The following is an 18,012-nucleotide window of genomic DNA, read 5'->3' on the forward strand; positions in this document are numbered from 1 at the left end:
CGATATCGATAAAAATAATATGGAAACCACGGAAATTGTAAGAAAAACTTGGAAATTTTTATTGAAACTTTGCAGGATGTTTATTTAGTCAATTATCTATTAGTTTATCACAAAAAATTGGAAGGAAATGCATTGCATGATGGATTTAACATTATCAAGTTGATTATATAGCGAGTTGGCAAACATTGTGAGTGTAGAAAATATGTAGTAATTTATGAAAAAAGTTTAAACACACCATAATAATTTATATATAATGATTTAGTACAATATTTTACACTTTATACATTGCATGGTAAGATACATGAGTGACTTAGTACCACATAGAGTTCCTATGAAGTTCAAATTTTTCACTATCTTCATCATCTCTATGTGTAGAGTGAGTGTATTGTGAAGAGTAGTTATCAAATGATAAATCCCCAAAATAGTTTTACATGTAATTGTTAACATGCCACCCATATGGATCCGAGATTGGTTGACCTTGTCCATAAGCAAAATCATTTGAAGATTGAGTCTCGAATTGTTTCCATGAGTCACTCGATTCCATCCCAACAGGAATCGGATATGAAGGGTAGGGAAATGGTTGGTTATGAGCATAACCATAGTTACTACTTCCCAATCCAACAGAGTCCGAAGTTATAAATAACGAGTCATCTTTTTGACTTGACAAAATCCCCTTGCCTCTTTCTCTACGAGTATAGTCCTTCCCTATGGCACCAATTCCTGGTCCTGCCCGCCTACTGCCATGGTCCTCATCATGTGTTGCATGCGTGAAGTTTGCCTCACCAGTGAAGGGGCTCATAAATCCGGAAGGTGGTTCAACATAGTTTTCATATCCAACACTACTACCTCTAGCTCCACTATATTCTTCATCATTCCCACCTCCAGTGGTAGGTGAGTCTCCTCCTAATCTTGTACAAGAGTTATCATTAGTATCAGCACGATGTTGTGGTTGTGTAGGATTGGAAGAAGGTGGAATTCCAGTGTTTCTTGGTCTTGGGCGCAAAAGTTCTTCCAAAGAGTCAGCGCTGCTAGATCCCACCTCTTCCGCTAATACTCTTTCTACATTTATCCCTTCATTACGTGCTTCTTCAGTAACTCTGGGAGCTGGGTTGCCTTCATCATCATCTAAATGAAGAGGTCCAATCCATTGATAAAGTTGGTTACCCTCTGTATCATCATCTTCAGCAATAATATCAAACACATCTAGTGGGTCACCACGGTCGACATGATCTATTTCTGCTTCCTTATCTCGAATTTGAAGCTTCATGTTGTAGTAGCAATAAACTAATTTTTCCAACCTACTATGAGCCAACCTATTTCTTTGCTTTGTGTGTATAAGTGCAAATGTGCTCCAATTTCTTTCACAAGTAGATGAGGAAGCTGTTTGTGATAATACTTTGATTGTTAACTTTCTCACAGTTTGTGCATCGGTCCCATACATGATCCACCATTCAGCTACAATGAAAAGCAATGTTGATAAGCCTAATAACTCCAACAAATTCTATTATAAACTTATCGTGAAATATGTTTACACTCACTAGGAGACATTTTTGTTCGAGCACCATGTTTTCTATTATAAACTACCATCGGTCTTCAATTATCTTTATGACCCACCTTGCACCATGTTTTCTTTCCAATTCATCCTTCACTACACGCATCAACTCATATATTGCCCACATAGTAGGATACACTTCTGTGTCAACGATCCGTAAAACTTTGTAAAGAGGTTCAAACACTTGGCACACATGTTCTGATTGAGTCCAAAAAACATGATCAAGCACTATACTTTCCACCATATGACCTGCATTTGAGCGGCTGAAATTGTGGTTCGCCCAATCGTCACTAGTGAATAGTTGCTTCAACCCTGCTTTCTTCTTAAGTAGGCTGTCTAATGCAATATAGTTGGTGGCGAATCGAGTGGTAGCTGGATGAATAATTTCTCCTTTGCAAAATTCACGCATCTTTGCCAACAACCAACCGTGATTGTAAATATAATTTGTAATCGTTCTAGCTCTTTTTACCACAGTAGCAACATTCTCTCTCTCCCTCATTGCCTCAAACATGAGATCAATACAATGTGCTGCACATGATGTCCAAAACACATTATGATGCTTCATTAACTTTTTTCCAGCTTTGACAAATGCAGAACCGTTGTCGGTCACGACTTGGACAATATTATGCTCTCCCACCTCCATGATTACATCCCTCAATAATTTGTAAATATACTTGTAGTTCTTTATATGGTCTGAAGCATCAACATACTTCAAAAAAATTGTCTTTCCCTTGGAGTATACCATCAAGTTTATGATAGACAATCTGGTCAGGCCGGTCCATCCGTCACACATGATTGTGCAACCATTAATTTCCCACTTTGACCTCAACTTGTTAACATACTCGCCAATGTCTTTATACTCCATATCCAAATATTTGTTTCTTATCTCATAGGGAGTGGGAGGTTGTACTCCAACACTGGCCTGTTGACATCCCACTACCATATTTTTGAAATGATGTGATGATGCTTTCTCAGCAAGGACATTTTCATAGATAAAAAACTTGCTAATTAGACGCCCCATTCCCTCATTCACATTACCTCCAGTGAAATAACTTCAAACACTCTTTTGACATGCTTTGGATGACTTATATAAACTTGGGGCTATTGGTGGTATTGGTTGTGATTCTCTAAGACTGCCTTCCCGTCTCATTTGTGCACCACCACTTGTCCCGGAACCTTGTGCTCTATTAAGAATTTTATAAAGGTGTTCTCTTTCCCATGCTGACTATTTGGAGGTACGTAATGCTTGTTTCAAACTGCATCGTTCTTTAGGTCCCATGTCATCATCACATTCGTCCTCATCGTCATCATCATCACTGTCAACCGCTTGGCCATAGACTTCTCCCCGTAGCCCAGCTCGAATATTTTCCATTCCATGTGTTATCTTTTCCTTTTGCTGTTTTTTATTTTTTAATAATGTGTTGATGAATGCCTTCACTTCTGGGGGGACATTATTGCATCGTTGCACATTTTTTGCTGGATCTAATCCACTAAGATGGTACTTAAGTCGTGTCACTCCGCCACTCTTCATTACCCGACCACAATATTTGCAAATTGTGCCATGTTTGTTTCCGTCTATTAGGTCTCCATGTTCCCAAGCTGGATCACGTTTAGTAACTCCACTCGACATCTTAAACGTACCTATATTTATTTTTCAAGAAAATTAGACAATTATTTTTTAGCCAAAAAATATAGTAGTGATGACGATTATATAAGAGAACCTAAATAATAAAGTTATTATACAGAAGAATTAAATACGAATTAAAGAAATGATTGTAAAAATTTAAGTAATTATAAAAATAATATGGAATAATAAAATCTAATATTAATGAATAATAATCCAATTTGATAAAAAAATAATCCTAATATAAAACATAGTGATGAATAATAATCCAATTTGATAATAATCCAATTTAATAATAATCCAATTTAATGAATAATCCAATTTGATAATAATCCAATTTAATGAATAATAATCCAATTTGATAATAAAAAAAACCTAATATTAATGAATAATAATCCAATTTGATAATAAAACCTAATATTAATAAAATAATAAATAACATTAAACATATTAAAATTATCCTAGGGAATAATTATACAACATTACTTAATTACTTAAAAAAATTAACATGTAATTGTTAACATTACTTAATTACTTACAAAAACTAACATGCAAGTATTAATTACTTTAAAAAATTAACATACGAGTCCACACAAATTTTTTTGTTGTTGTATAAATTACAATAATATAAATATAAGTTTGTAAACTTACTTTAAATATGGAACCCTTTGTGTTCAAGCTCTGGAATGGATCTGAAATGGCTTTGAAAGGGGTAAGGGAAGAAGAAGAAACGAAAATGCTCTGAATGGCTCTGATACTCCATCTCTTGAAAGAATATCATAGTAGCACACGGTTTTGAATGAAACCACCATCCATGGTTTGAAATTGTGCAAGTTATAATTGTAAAAGTGGTCTGAAATTGTCAAAATAATTGTAAAAGTTGTCAGGAATCCTGAGTGAGTCATGTGTCCTCCTGACAGGAGGAACCCCACACACACACACAACGCACGCAACCACACACGCACACAACACACGCACACAAACATCACACACGCAGACACACAGAGACCTCTGTCTCTCTCTCTCGATCCTTCTCTATTCTCTCCATTCTCCACTCCCACATACACACACAGAGATCTCTCGATCTCTTTTCTCCCTTCTCACACACACACACACAGAGATCTCTCGATCTCTCTTCTCCCTTCTCCCACACACACACCACGGCCTTCTGCTCCTCCCTTTCTTTTCTCTCTGCACCGAGACCACATACACCTTTCATTTCTCTCTGCACTGAGACCCACACACACACCACAGCCTTCTGCTCCTCATTCTCCTTTCTCTCTGCACCGAGACCCACATACACTTCTCCTTTCTCTCTGCACCGAGACCCACACGCACACCATCGCACCTGATCCGTCGACTTCCTTCAATTTCTCCGGTTAGGTAAGCTTCGGGTTTTTCTTTTTCTGTTCTAGATCGAAGCTTAGATGTGAAATTGAAGTTCTATCTCGTGTTTTTGCAAGGTTTTTGGGATGAAATTGGCTCGGGAATAGGCACACCCATCTTCGGCGAGGCCGTGCGTGTCAACGAACTTTTCGAACACCTCCGACCATTTCACGGCAAACGGACGTTATAAAAACGTTCCTCTCGTCTTCTATTTCATTTTCATACCTAGATCGGAGTCTAGGGGGCTGTTTTACAGTCGGCCGGAGCTGTAGAAGCTCCGACGTTCGTCTCCGACTTGCACAGTTCTAAAATTTCGAGATAATATCACGATATTTTGACGAAAACCCCTTGGATACCTATTAAAATATCGGTCCGGCGAAAAACCGATAATATCGGCTATATATCGCCGATATTGTCGGCATTTTGTTCCTTGCTTATGAGAAACGTAAAATGAAAATTTTGAAGTACTAATAATAATTTTTAAATTTTTTACATAAAATTCATAATTCTGAAACAATTTCATAAGTTGTCTGTAAAAACAGTCTATGACGTGGAACTCGTTGCGTCATGTATTAATATTAAAATTTTAAAATAATTAATAAATAATAAAAAATATTCTCTTCCCCTCCGTTTTCGACTGCCCGCAAATCCCAGATCTTGGTCTCGATTTCAATGGAAGAGGCGTCGGAAGGAGAAAATCAGAACAAAAATCATGATCCAAACCCCCAATCGAAGACACGCACCGCCGCCGTCCCCTCGTCCATCTTACACCGACCCACCGGTATCCGATTCCGACCTGACCAGTACCTCCATATCTCCTACAGCTACGGCCCCCCGCCATTTCAAAGACCTCTTTCTAATCCTCTTCCTCCTCTTCGTCCTGGCTACCTTCGCCATCAGAATCTTTGTAGTCGTCCACCGCAACCAAAATTACTCTGCCATCTCCTCCGCCTACAACTCCGACTCATCCTCATGCGTAGGGATGGGCAATGGTTATGCGGGCGGGTAACCGCGGTTATTTTATCCATAACCGTTTATGTTCATACCCGCATAACCGTTTACCCGTTGAGTAATTACATAAATGGTTATACCCATAACCATAACCGTTTATAAACGGTTATCCATACCCATAACCGTGTACCCATTTACCCATAACCATTTACCCATTTAACCATAACCATAACCATTTACTCGTTTACCTATTTTTTCGCCCGTTTATCCTTTTTTACCCATTTACCTATTTTTTTCACCCGTCTACATTATTTTTTTTAACAATTTGAAAATTACAAAAGAAAAATTTGTCATAATTTTTATTTTCTGACAATTAAACACCGTTATAAGTACATTTTAGCATACATTTCCCTATTTTAATCATTTAAGTCCGCATATAATTCCAATAATTGAAATAATAGTTTACGAACGATATTTTTCTGTATAGCAACCAATCTGTTTTTTTTTATTCTGAATAGCAACCAGTAAATTATGGAAGTTCAGGAACTTGAGAAAATTGAGCCTAAAGGAAGAGTAAAAGTAGAGCTTTTTTATTTCTGAATTCCCGAATGATTTTTAAAGCAACAGACCATATAGCAACAGCTCATAAATCTGTGTTTCTGATAACAAAAAACAACCATACGAAACCAACCAAATTTCATCTAATTCATCACAAAACTGAGTTAACCCTCTATTATTTCATATAATTTCATCTAATTGAAATCTGTGTTTCGAACACGTTCAATCACAAAGTATCATCGACTCGTTGTCACCAAAAGAGGCCTACAAAAGAAATGTATAATTGAATTAGTATGCATAAATTGAATGAGTGTCACCAAAAGAGGACATGTTCTAACATGTGAAAGTAAAGATGAAGTACCAACAGTGGAGCCCGATGCTAGCCTAGCTTTACAATGGTTACAGACAGCCTTCACCTCCCCACAAAAACTTTTTTCCTCAAAATGCTGCCAGACAACTGAGGTTCTTTTTCTCTTCCTACCAGTGTCATCAAAGCTTGATTCACTTAGGTCCAATTCTTGATCAAGATTAATTGGTTCAATATCTTGGTTCTCGCTTTGAGTCTCCATCTTGGAACTAGTTGAAACAGTTAAATACAAGTTCAGAATATAAAAGAAAAACAGGGTATCAATTGATTCGACATTTTGGATGCCAAGAGCAAAAAATCATAACACACTCGGTCTGAACATAATAAGGACATCTCTACAACAGTACATGGGAACTAATATTGGGACTGTGTCCACGAAAAGCTTAAACATTACAAGCAAAAATTTAAACTGCTCAGAAATTGCTCTCTGAATGTTTCCTTTTCTCCATCCACCCCCACTCTTCTCTATTCTTGTTCTGGATCATGACATAGCAAAAATTTAAACTGAACCCACAATAATGACAAAGCAATTTGAACCTACTGAGGAATGGAACTTCTGGAGTGGATAACCTATAAACTTTTTCTCTGTAATCTGCAGTGATATCATAGCTAAGAACCCGCTCACTAGCACCAATGATAAATGCAAAAACTCTTTACGATTGGGCCACATCTACATGCACACAAACACAAAAGACACATCCATTCTCTTAGAAGCAGCAGCCTCAACGATTACGTAGTGTGTTAAGTTTATAATAATATGCAAGTATTCACTCAACAGTAATATCTCTGCACACAGAAACTTCACACAACAAGAACTTACATTGATTGCCCAACCTTCATTTCTTTCACAAGTTTGTTCCCTCTATTTTCATCAATGTATAATATTTGCTACCATTCATAGACCTATTTTGTTTCATACGCATTCTAGTTTCAACAAAAAAAGCTCGTTCTTACTATTCATATGTATGATAATTGCAAAAGAAAAGCTCATACCACAACAACAACAAAGCCTTAGTAAGGTCGGCATTGAATCCTAGAATGCCAATAGAAATAATGTTTTCTCAATGTTCTTCAAGCTTCAACATGTCTAAGCTTCAATCAAACTAGTTATATCATTATGTATTGAGAAAATAACCAACCAGAGGTTAAGAGTTAAGACCTTCATCAATAATGAGCTAGGGAAGAAAACAGCAAACTGAACAAGTTTACTGTGAACACAGGTTTTACAGAAACACACATCGGTTCAGCAAACTTTTACCTGACAATAAGAATGTTCCCATAAGGTTCATTCAACCAAATAGGAATAAGAGATCAAATATCTAACGTATTCCAGCTGGATGGAAGTCCAATTTCCAAGTTCCCTCCACAATGCTACATTAACTCGATAAACATAAAACCCAAACCTAAAAACCACAAAGGAAACACAAAAAAAATAATTTCTAATTTATCAATCTCCAGTTTCTTCAAATAGTACACAAACACATTAAAATTTATCAATCTCCCTTTCACTTAAATATGAAAACCAACATCAGAAATCCCGAAATTGCAAAGACCCAGATCCTAATTTCGAATTACAACTCACAAATCCAAAAACCCTATATCTCACATTACAGCAAAAAGTTCTTAGTCATTTAAATTTCACAAACCCTAAATCTCAAACCCTAAATTACTAACTAATTAATTACTTTCCGAATTCTAAGGACGGATAAACAGATTAAAATTTTCAACAAGAGTATAATTCATAGCAAAAACCGAGGAAAAGGAAAGAAGCTTACAAATCACTCTGGTGCTTGAGCTTCCAAAACACTGAATAATTCCAAGGCGAATTGCTGCAGAGGCTCTTCAGCAACTGCCTCAGAGCGAGAACGATGTAGAGAGAGAGCGACGGAGTAAGAGAGAGTGACAAAGTCGAGAGGCGGAGAGAGAGAGAGGCGCAGAGAGAGAGCGACGGAGAGAGAGAGTTACGAAGTCGAGAGGCGGAGAGAGAGAGGGACGGAGAGAGAGAGAGAGTGACAGAGTTGTAATTTAATTTCTGAGGGTTTTTAAATTTTTTTTTTAATTTTACATATATTAAATTAAATGGGTAAATGGATACCCGTTATAACCATGAATATTACCCATAACCGATGGATACCCGTTATAACCACGGATAATACTCATAACCGGCCATTTAAATTTCATGGATAAACGGTTATACCCATAACCGTTTATTTGTCTAAACGGTTACCCATAACCATAACCATTAACTTTAAATGGGTGGGTAACCGTAGTTACCCATACCCATGGGTATTTTGCCCATCCCTACTCATGCGTCAAAAACGAAACTTTGACCCGTCTCCCAAACTGGGTCGAACACACTTTCTCTGCTTACTCGTCCTCTCTGATCAAAGATTTGACATGGACCCAAGCAAGTCGTCTATGTCTTCCTCCCCTTCATCATTTTCCCAATTTTCTTCAACGCGTACTGGTTCGTCGCCTACACTCTCAGCTCGACCTGCAGCGACGTTCTTCCTTTGGCTTACAAAATTTTGCTTCTGATTTTCGTGTTTTTGGTAATTGGGGCCCTTGTGTGGATTCTTGTGGTGAATTGGCACCGGATTGAGCTCACTGCAGTGTTTGATACTTGGATTGGTGGTTTACTACGCACTCATTGTTGTGTTCTTGGTGTATGTAGGGTTCAACGGGAAGATTGCTCCGCGAGAATCGAAGGGAATATATAATTTGACAATTCCAGTGAGGGGCCGAGCAAGCCCAAGCGGCAGATGAACGGCTGGTTTGGAATTGATGGGCTTTGAAAAAAAACTGCTGTGAGAATAAGCGGCTGTAAAATAAATCAGTAGCGTGTTTGGTAAACCTTTTTGTAAAAGTGATTTTGGAAAAAAAAAAAGTAGTCTGATAGTGGGTTTTTTCATTAAATGAGCACCGTAGCTCTGTGTGCTTTGAAAAAAAGTTAGTTTTCCAAAGCTGCAAATAGCAGCTTCAGCTTTTTCTTTTGATTTCAGCTTATTCTCAGAGCAGCTTCCAAAATAAACCTTTTTTTTTCAGTTTACCAAACACCTAAAACCTTTACAGCTTTTTTTCATGGGTGTTTTTTGTTTAAGCACCTCACTCCTAAACCACCCTGAAGACCCAATTTCATTTCGAAACCCTCGAGAAAGCATATGCTTGTAAGTTCGATTCCTTCAATTTTTTTTTTTGTAATTTTTGTTTTGGATTTATTGTAAAATCGACGATGTGCAATGGAATAAATAAAAGGAAAACTTGATATAACTTCAATTTTTAAGCCAATAATATGAATAGTTCAATTTATTAAAATAAGTCGAATTCTTTAAATTTAATTATTTTATTATAAATAATTATCTCTTAAAAGAAAAAACTTATTGTAAAAATCATATTCTTCCTAATTATCTTTTTAATTATTTCTTTTTATTTATTTTTTTTGTTATTTCTTGTTCTTCCTTCTGCTTAAACCCATTTATAGATTTTTTTTTAATTTTTATAAGGAAAAACTAGTATCCGGTCTTTAGTTTTTACTGTTCATTGACTAAGACCTTATTAGTTCTCAAATTTTGATTTAAGTCCCTAACATTAATGTGACAATGAATTTACATGTTTATTATATAATTTTTTAATATAAAAATTGGTAATTAATTTAGGATTTAATACTCACACCTCTATTAAACTTCTAATTAATTTTCAATTCAAACATTTCCAAAATAATAAAAAATTAAATTAAATTAAGTTTGTACCTATTAGTTTTTTTTTATATATAAAAGAATTCTCAATTTTTATATCTTAAATGTACCCATTCATATAATTTTTCAATTTTTTTAATCTTAAATGTACCCATTCTCAAATATATCAATTTATTATATGTAAAATGTACCCTTTTTTTAATATAAAATCCATTCAAATTTTTTAATCCATGTTTAAACTTATATGGGTGCATTCTTTTTTGTTGATTTGAGAATGTATCCATGTTTTGGTACAATAACTTTTTTGTTAATTTTGGTTAATGTACCCATACATATATGTACACACACACACACACACACACACAATATAATAGAGAGTATAATTTATATTTTATTATTTTTAATCCCATAAATTATGGGTTTTATTTAAAATCTCATTAATATAAACAATTACAAATTTCAATTTTTAATTTTTAATTAAAAAATATAGTAACTTACATTATTACATTAATGTCAGAGACCTCAATAAAAAACTAAAAACTAACAAGGTTTCAATCAAAGAATATTGATAACTAGGGACCGCATCCAAAGTGTCCATTTTTATAATCAACCTATATCACAGGTTAATTGTATTTATCTACCTATATGACATATTCTTTTTCATAGTCAACCTGTCATAGATTAAAGTGTTTTGCTTGTAGGTATATTATGCTTTTTTCTACCTTTTAGTTAGGTTTCATATCTCACTTATAGGTATAATATACATTCATATATTTGCTACTTGAGTTAGGGTAGAATGTTTTGCAGATAGATTTATGTTAGATATTAATTTTTTTTGTTTATAAGATATTAATTAGATGTTTTGGAGTTGAAAAATGCATAATATTAAAATATTTTAATTGATTTTTAATATTTTTAGAAAATATAAAAGAAGTATAAAAGAAATAAAAACATATAATTAGATAACTGGAGTCACTCCTAAAAACACTCTATGTTTTTTGACCTGGATCTAAAAGCCCCATAAATAAACAAGACACAAAATTTACGAGGTTTCTCTACAGTCAGTGTGACTGGAGTACATCATCGAGACAGCAGCAGTGCTTTTATTTATAATCTAAAGTAATAAGATTACAAAGATAACTATCCTCTCTCTTTTCTCCCTCTCTACCATGAGCCTTGTGGCTTCTCACTTCTTCTTCTCTTCTTCCTTTTATCACCTATAATGCTCTATTTATAGAGCAAACATTATGAAAGCAAACAAAAACTTCACTATTTAACTTGTGAACCTTTACTATATACATGTGGGCAAACATACCCATTGTTTTACAACACTCCCACTTGGATGCCCACGTATCAACATCAATTAACTTGTTAAAACCTTAATCTGTTTTTTGATGCTCCCCCTGATGAGTATCTCCCCTGATTTCAAATTCTTTAGGCTAATCATTGATCATTATGCTTCAGTCCCTTAGCGAGGAGAGTTGTCGAAAGAGGTATGTTACTTGTTGTTAACTTTCCACAGACTTGTTCTTGAACTAGGCTGGAGGGCCTTATGCTAGACTTCCGCTAAATGTCTGAATTTAGTCCTTTTATCTGGAGCTAAATTTAATTAAAGGGTGGTGGACACTTGATCTTGAATCAAACTTGTGATTTCTTCAAGGACCTTCTAGGCTTGATCTTGAATGAAATTGGACCATGAGGAGCTTCACGTGGAAAGTGATCTTCGTCTTTGTCGAGGATGAATCAGCACGTGTTTGTTGCGCTTGTCTCCACATGCTTCAATGTATTATTTTCACTTGCCTTACTTGTTCTCATTGCATAAATGGTATTTTCCCTGGATTTCCCCCATGCATGTGTGGCATCTTCTCTTCTAGGATTTGTCCACTGATGCAAGAGTGGAATGCATCCCTTGCATTTGAATGGTTCATCACTTCTTGGTGACTTATCCATGTGTGGCAGCGGAAGTTTGAGTGGAGGTTCCGACATATTATTTTTTTTATCATTGTCTTTGCAGGTAAGAATAAGGACAAAGGAAAGGACAAGAATAAAGTATGATATGAGATACTCTTGCTTTCGACTCTGATGATATGAGATACTTTTGCTTTGGTGTGATTTGATTTGAAGAGGTATTCTCGAAGAGGAAAAAAACTGAGTATTTCAAGATGCTTTGTTGAAGATGCAGTCTCGGAGATGAGGAAGAGTTAGGTATTCTTGCAAGTCTGCCTTGTTATAGAGAATAGAGGTTGACATATATAGAGATTTTTCAATAGCACGTAGTGGTGTTATGCCTTTACTCTTGTCAGCAACTGTAGTGTAATTAGAACAGTAAGATTTACGCGTTTTCAACTTTATCAGAGATCTTTGACAAAGTTGCACACGATATCCGAAAAAGCTGAGATTGCATCTGAAAAATGTCAATGAACTTTATTCAGGAAAAACTGGCTTTTGAAATTCGGAGAGCGGTGCCTCTTTGATCTCTAAATGAGTGGCTCTGTTGCCTCTTATTTTATATAGACATCAATTGTGTTTAAGAGTATGCTCAGAAAGTTGCTGCCTGTAGAATTTTTCCTCTTCTTGCACTTTTGATATTTTATTTGACCTCATTTTTCCTTCATCATTTTTGAAAATGACTTGTCCATCTAATATTTGCTTAGATTTGAGTCTTAGGAGTGATACAGACGAGCAGCGTCAGGATAACATATGGCGCCGTCCTTCTTATCTTATAATGGTCCTCTTACGGTTGGGGACTCTATGATGAAGAATAATATAACCGCTACTATGGTAGTTTGGAATCTTCTCGCTCCAAAGGATAACAGAATCATTTCAAAACGGTCTAATGAGTCGGTCGTTCAAGACTCATTAGCTCTCAATGTTCAGTGTGCTGGCTCTATTTCCAATATGGGCTAACGCCTACTTGCTCAAACTCGCCAAGTTGAATCATTGATGGCTGAGGTGGCAAGTCTTAAATAAGAGATCAGAGGGCTAGAGCACGAGAATAGAGTGTTACACGTGCTTACAAATAATTACTCTACGAGCATGAAAAGAAATCTCAACCAGCTACAGGAATCTGAAAGTCGGATTTAAAGTGAACACCAGAGGTTCGTTGCTAGATTCCGAATGCAATTGATGTCTTCCCCTTCTAGTGTTTTGCCAAGTACTAGGGCACCACATGATCAATCTCCAGTGCCTCTTCCTTCTCGGGTATTTCCAAGTACTGAGGCTTCACATGAGCAACCTTTGTGAAGGCTCCATCCTGTTTGTTTGTTTTAACTCATGTGTATGCACATATCTGTATTTTCTCGGAGATATTAATAGATAAGCTTTATTTCATTCAGTGTATAGTGTCAAATACAATAAAGCATATATTTCACTAAGATGTGGTACTTCTGGACCAAATATTAATTTATCTTTACCCTCACGAAGATAAATGATATTTCTCTTCAATCCATATGGTTGTTTTAATATCATAAACATCATGGATAAGATTCGTGTTGGTAGATTGTTCGATATACAGCTCGAGACAATATTTCTCTGAACACTTTATATTCTTTCTTGACTCTTCAAGAGTCTCAATTTAATATCATCAACTCTTCAGGAGTTCTAATCTAATGTCATTGACTCTTGCAAGAGATTTTAGTATGTTGCAACAATATCATAATGATAATACTTACTAAGGCAATTTATACCATTTATTGGTATTGAGTACATATTTCATGCCTTACCCTTCGGGGGCTTACTTCAAGCAATTTGAATTCTTCAGGGATTTTCTACACTTCATGACACATTTTCCTTTGGAATTTATACAGAGCAATTTGCTCCCATGTATACTTGAGGGATTTACTTATGGAGATATGATGTGGGTGACTCACAACCCTTCGTATATAATTATCCATTCATATGAACTCGTTTACAATAGTATAATTAGTAACCTTGTGTCATATCATGTAAGTATATTTCATTATATTACAAATGCCCAATATAACCTCCTTAATTCAACATCTTTTGGCTATTTGTATTGTATTCAAGTATATAGGTTCATTTTTCCACATTCTTACAAAATTGTAATGAAATTGCCTTTCTCCATTTTTGGCCAATAATTTTGCTTTTGTCGACGAACAAAAGAACGTGACTCAATATTAATATAGCTCATTGATGAATTTAATAGCTACTTGTAAAAACCAAAATTACCATTGGTTATCATGAATCCGTGATCCCATATTCTCATGTGCATGCACATGCATAAAAGCTTTTCATTTCTTTTGGATATCCATTGCCTCTTCAAAGGCATTACACTATCTCTTCCAAAATAGTCGTAATTTAGAAAATGCGGACCATAACCTCTTCTTGAGCGTCATAGAGCTTGGATTTTAATCTCCACTTCTCGGAGTTAAGTCATTGGAACCTATACGTCTATCATGCTTCATGCATAAGACATTAACATTCCCATGTCCGCAGATTGTCCTTTCTAGGACATGTATCCATGCGGCGACTGTCATGCTTCTGGCATGCAACAATTATGCTTCGGGAATGCAATAGTTCAGTAGTGCCATATTCTTCTTCTTTTGAATGGCTAAACCTTTTGAGTCTAAAGGTCTGCCACGCTTCAGGCATGTAACCGATAATCATTTACTACCTCACTATATTGTCCAACAAGGACATCAATTCTTGTAGGCATATTTGCAGCAAGTATATGTGATTTCATCATTTTCGTTGCATCATTAAATGCATCTGGCATTTGATTGATACATCGTTGCATCATTCAAATATCTTACTTCATTGTCATGTTGATTGCTTTGTGAATTAAAATAAGGCAAATTCTTCGTTCTTCTGGAACAATCTTTTCTTATCATTCTTCTGGAATGATATTTTCTCATCGTTCTTCTGGAACAATGTTATTTTCTCTCCCTAACAGCGAGAAAATTGTCTTATCAAAAAGTATGCAAACCATTCGGTAAACATATCCCCAGTAAAAGGTTCTAAATATTGAATAATAGATGATGTTCAACATCAATTCCCAATCGGCGATGATGCCTGATTTCAGTAAGTTGTGGCAGTGTAATAGGCACAAACATAACACAACAAAAAACTCGTAAATGTATAATATTTGGTTGGTTCCCAAACACGAGTTGTACTGAGAAGTATTGATGGTTGGTAACATGTCTCAACCGAATTAATAATGCATCATGTAAAGTTTACATGTCCCCATGTAGAAAATTGGCAATTTCGTTTTCATGAGCAAAACGCGAGTAATCAATTTCATTTTCTTAATAAATACTTCTGTTAAATCATTTTGAGTATGGACATGAGGAACTTCTGGTCCTTATTTAATAGTCTGTAGACTGAGACTCTTATGTCCTTTATTACAATTAAGTTGAGCAACTGCGGCACTTCAAACTTACTATATTCATCAAGGAACTTCATGTCTCGATCTTGAGGATCAAGGGACTCCATGCCCGAACTTTATGCATGATGGAACTTCAGGTCCAATCATTTTTATATGTTGAGGATCAAGAAACTGCATATTCTGATCTGATTAAGGAACTTCAGGTCCTGTATATACTCATCGTAACAAAAGATAAGTACAATAAATAAATTAAAGCAATAGGCAGTAATTCTAGCCATAATGAATAAATTTCATTTAAGTAAATAAAGCTTGTAACAAGGGATTTAATTAAGCATCATTCACATAAATCAAAACTTAAAGCAGTAGGTGATAAAACCGTCCATAGTAAATAAATTGCTTTAAAGTAAATAAAACTTGTGACAAGGGCTTTGATTCAGCATCATTATCATAAATATCAAAGCTTTAAAGCAAAGGATAATAATTCTACCCACTGTAAATAAATTGCTTTAAATAAATAGAACTTGTGACATGGGCTTTAATCCAACATCATTCACATAAATATATCAAAACAGAAAATGCAATGATTAAGTTCTCATCTTTTGCTTTTTCATTTTCTTAGTCTGCCACTTCCTTTTTTTTTTTTTTAATTTTCATTTCACAACTCTAAAGTCATTTTGGTTACTCAATAAATAATAGTAACAATAAGTTCCAATTGGTGTTCCTCCTCTGGTGAGTTTCGAAAAAGTCGAAACGGATCTCATAAGTTTTGGAGTCAAGAGTGTTTGCAACTTATGAGAAGATCAAACCCTTAGATTTAGTTCAAATTTTAGTATGATATGGATAAGAGGATACCATACAACTTTTGTGAAGAAACAATTTCGATTTGAACAACAGAAATGAAGTTGTGGTACTCATAAGGTGGCTGTCCAGTTTTCTGCGGAAATTAGAAACTGGTTTGGTATTTTAGACATCTGCGATAATCGCACCGTTAAAGTTTTCTAACATTTTGATATGTTGTAGATACTGAGTGGACGAACAACTTTGAAGAAGAATATATTTCAATCCGAGGTCCGCAAGTTGGAGTTCCGAAGCTGTTTACATGGCTGTCAGATTCTCTACGAATTTTGAGTCTGTACTCTTTTTCTTCTGCAAAGGATGATATACAGTCATACAACAATATATATTTGCTTCAAGAAAATCAGTAGTACAAAGATTTTAAGATGAAATAAAAAGATTTTCTTATCTGTGAGATTCCAGGCAACAGAAGTGAACATGATTTGTGGCGTTGTGCTTTCCACTGACATGAGAGCTTCTCGTGCTGATAACGTGTTGTAAAATCGACGATGTCTGTAGTGGAATAAATAAACAAACACAAAATTTACGAGGTTCCTTTACAGTCAGTGTGACTAGAGTACGTCATCGGGGCAGCAACAGTGCTTTTATTTATAATCTGAAGTAATAAGATTATAAAGATAATTCTCCTCTCTCTTTTCTCCTTCTCTGTCGTGAGCCTTGTGGCTTCTCACTTCTTCCTCTCTTCTTCCTCTCTTCTTCCTTTTATCACCTGTAATGCTCTATTTATAGAGCAAACATTATGAAAACAAACAAAAACTTCACTATTTAACTTGTGAACCTTTACTATGTACATGTGGGCAAACATACCCATTGTTTTACAACAATATTTGTTTTGTTTTTGAGTTGTTTTTTTTTTTAAATCAGTGGAGACCTACCCGTGTGGTTTGAATTGAAAGAGAATGGTGGGGAGATGCGGCAGTGATGGAGGTTCCCAAGAGCTTCCCTAAAGCTACTACATTTGAAGCCTCTATAAAGCTACTACATTTGAAGCCTTAATAAGAAATTTCATCTCTAATAAGTCAGAAAATAGAGATAGATCCACCATTGGGATTAGCAACTTCCTTTTTTGGGTAACATAAAATTGGGATACATCTAGGGGTGGTATTGGTACGATTACCGTACCAAAACCCATGTACCAATTACCATACCATACTTATGGTATGACAAAATATATTATTATTACCGTGTCAAACTTTCAGTATACCAAATTTCGCATGCCAAATAGTTCTGTTGGCATGGTATGGTAATGGTAATTACCACTTTGTTTTGGGCCATTCTTTTGGGCCAAAATTTGATTTTGTTTTTCCAACCCAATTCAAGGCCCAAGCGTGTTTTGGCAACTCCCTTTGGGTTTCTATATTTAATTATGAAAATTTTATAGAGATTTATTTAAGAAACAAGAAGTAAATAGATTGAAGAATTGCTGAAAGAACCCAATATCCTTAAAAAAAATAGAACAAAGATTCCTAAATTCCATCTCTACATTCTTTAAAATTGTACAAAAATTAACTTGATAGACGAAATCAGGGAGAAAGACATCCCAATTTGATGAAGGAGAAGATGAGATAGACTCCGGAGAGAGAGTCGTCAGAACTGAAGCAACAGAGATGAACTCGGTGGTTAGATGAGTGAAAAGATGAAGAGTCGCAGCGCAAGAAGGCTTAGGTTTTTTTTTATTCG

At 35.4% G+C, this 18,012-nt stretch overlaps 1 protein-coding gene and 1 long non-coding RNA gene across 4 annotated transcripts; one reads left to right on the forward strand and one right to left on the reverse strand.

Moving 5' to 3' along the window:
• Nucleotides 1–5,205: 5,205 nt before the first annotated feature.
• On the forward strand, nt 5,206–9,256 carry LOC126631232 (uncharacterized). The gene is made up of 3 exons (XM_050301403.1): nt 5,206–5,529; nt 8,741–8,905; nt 9,113–9,256. The coding sequence occupies exons 1-3, from the start codon at nt 5,235–5,237 to the stop codon at nt 9,202–9,204; spliced, it is 552 nt and encodes a 183-aa protein (XP_050157360.1). The 5' UTR covers nt 5,206–5,234; the 3' UTR covers nt 9,205–9,256.
• On the reverse strand, nt 6,104–8,741 carry LOC126631233 (uncharacterized). 3 transcript variants are annotated; one of them, XR_007626325.1, is made up of 4 exons: nt 8,214–8,741; nt 7,697–7,841; nt 6,433–6,647; nt 6,104–6,335 (listed from the first exon to the last, which is right to left on the reverse strand). It is a non-coding gene; the product is annotated as an uncharacterized LOC126631233 (long non-coding RNA). The 3 variants fall into 3 exon arrangements; XR_007626327.1 differs by lacking the exon at nt 7,697–7,841; XR_007626326.1 differs by lacking the exon at nt 8,214–8,741 and having other exon boundaries at nt 7,697–7,874.
• Nucleotides 9,257–18,012: the final 8,756 nt, after the last annotated feature.

This window comes from Malus sylvestris, chromosome 8, assembly GCF_916048215.2.
Source record: "Malus sylvestris chromosome 8, drMalSylv7.2, whole genome shotgun sequence".
Classification (NCBI taxonomy): domain Eukaryota; kingdom Viridiplantae; phylum Streptophyta; class Magnoliopsida; order Rosales; family Rosaceae; genus Malus; species Malus sylvestris.

What these genes read in the sequence shown, in the direction of transcription:
- LOC126631232 (XM_050301403.1), top strand. Translation starts at nt 5,235, where the DNA reads ATGGAAGAGGCGTCGGAAGGAGAAAATCAGAACAAAAATCATGATCCA. An exon ending in CCGCCTACAACTCCGACTCA is followed by an intron (nt 5,530 to 8,740) that starts TCCTCATGCGTA and finishes TTTGCCCATCCC; the next exon opens with TACTCATGCGTCAAAAACGA. An exon ending in ATTTTCTTCAACGCGTACTG is followed by an intron (nt 8,906 to 9,112) that starts GTTCGTCGCCTA and finishes TGGTGTATGTAG; the next exon opens with GGTTCAACGGGAAGATTGCT.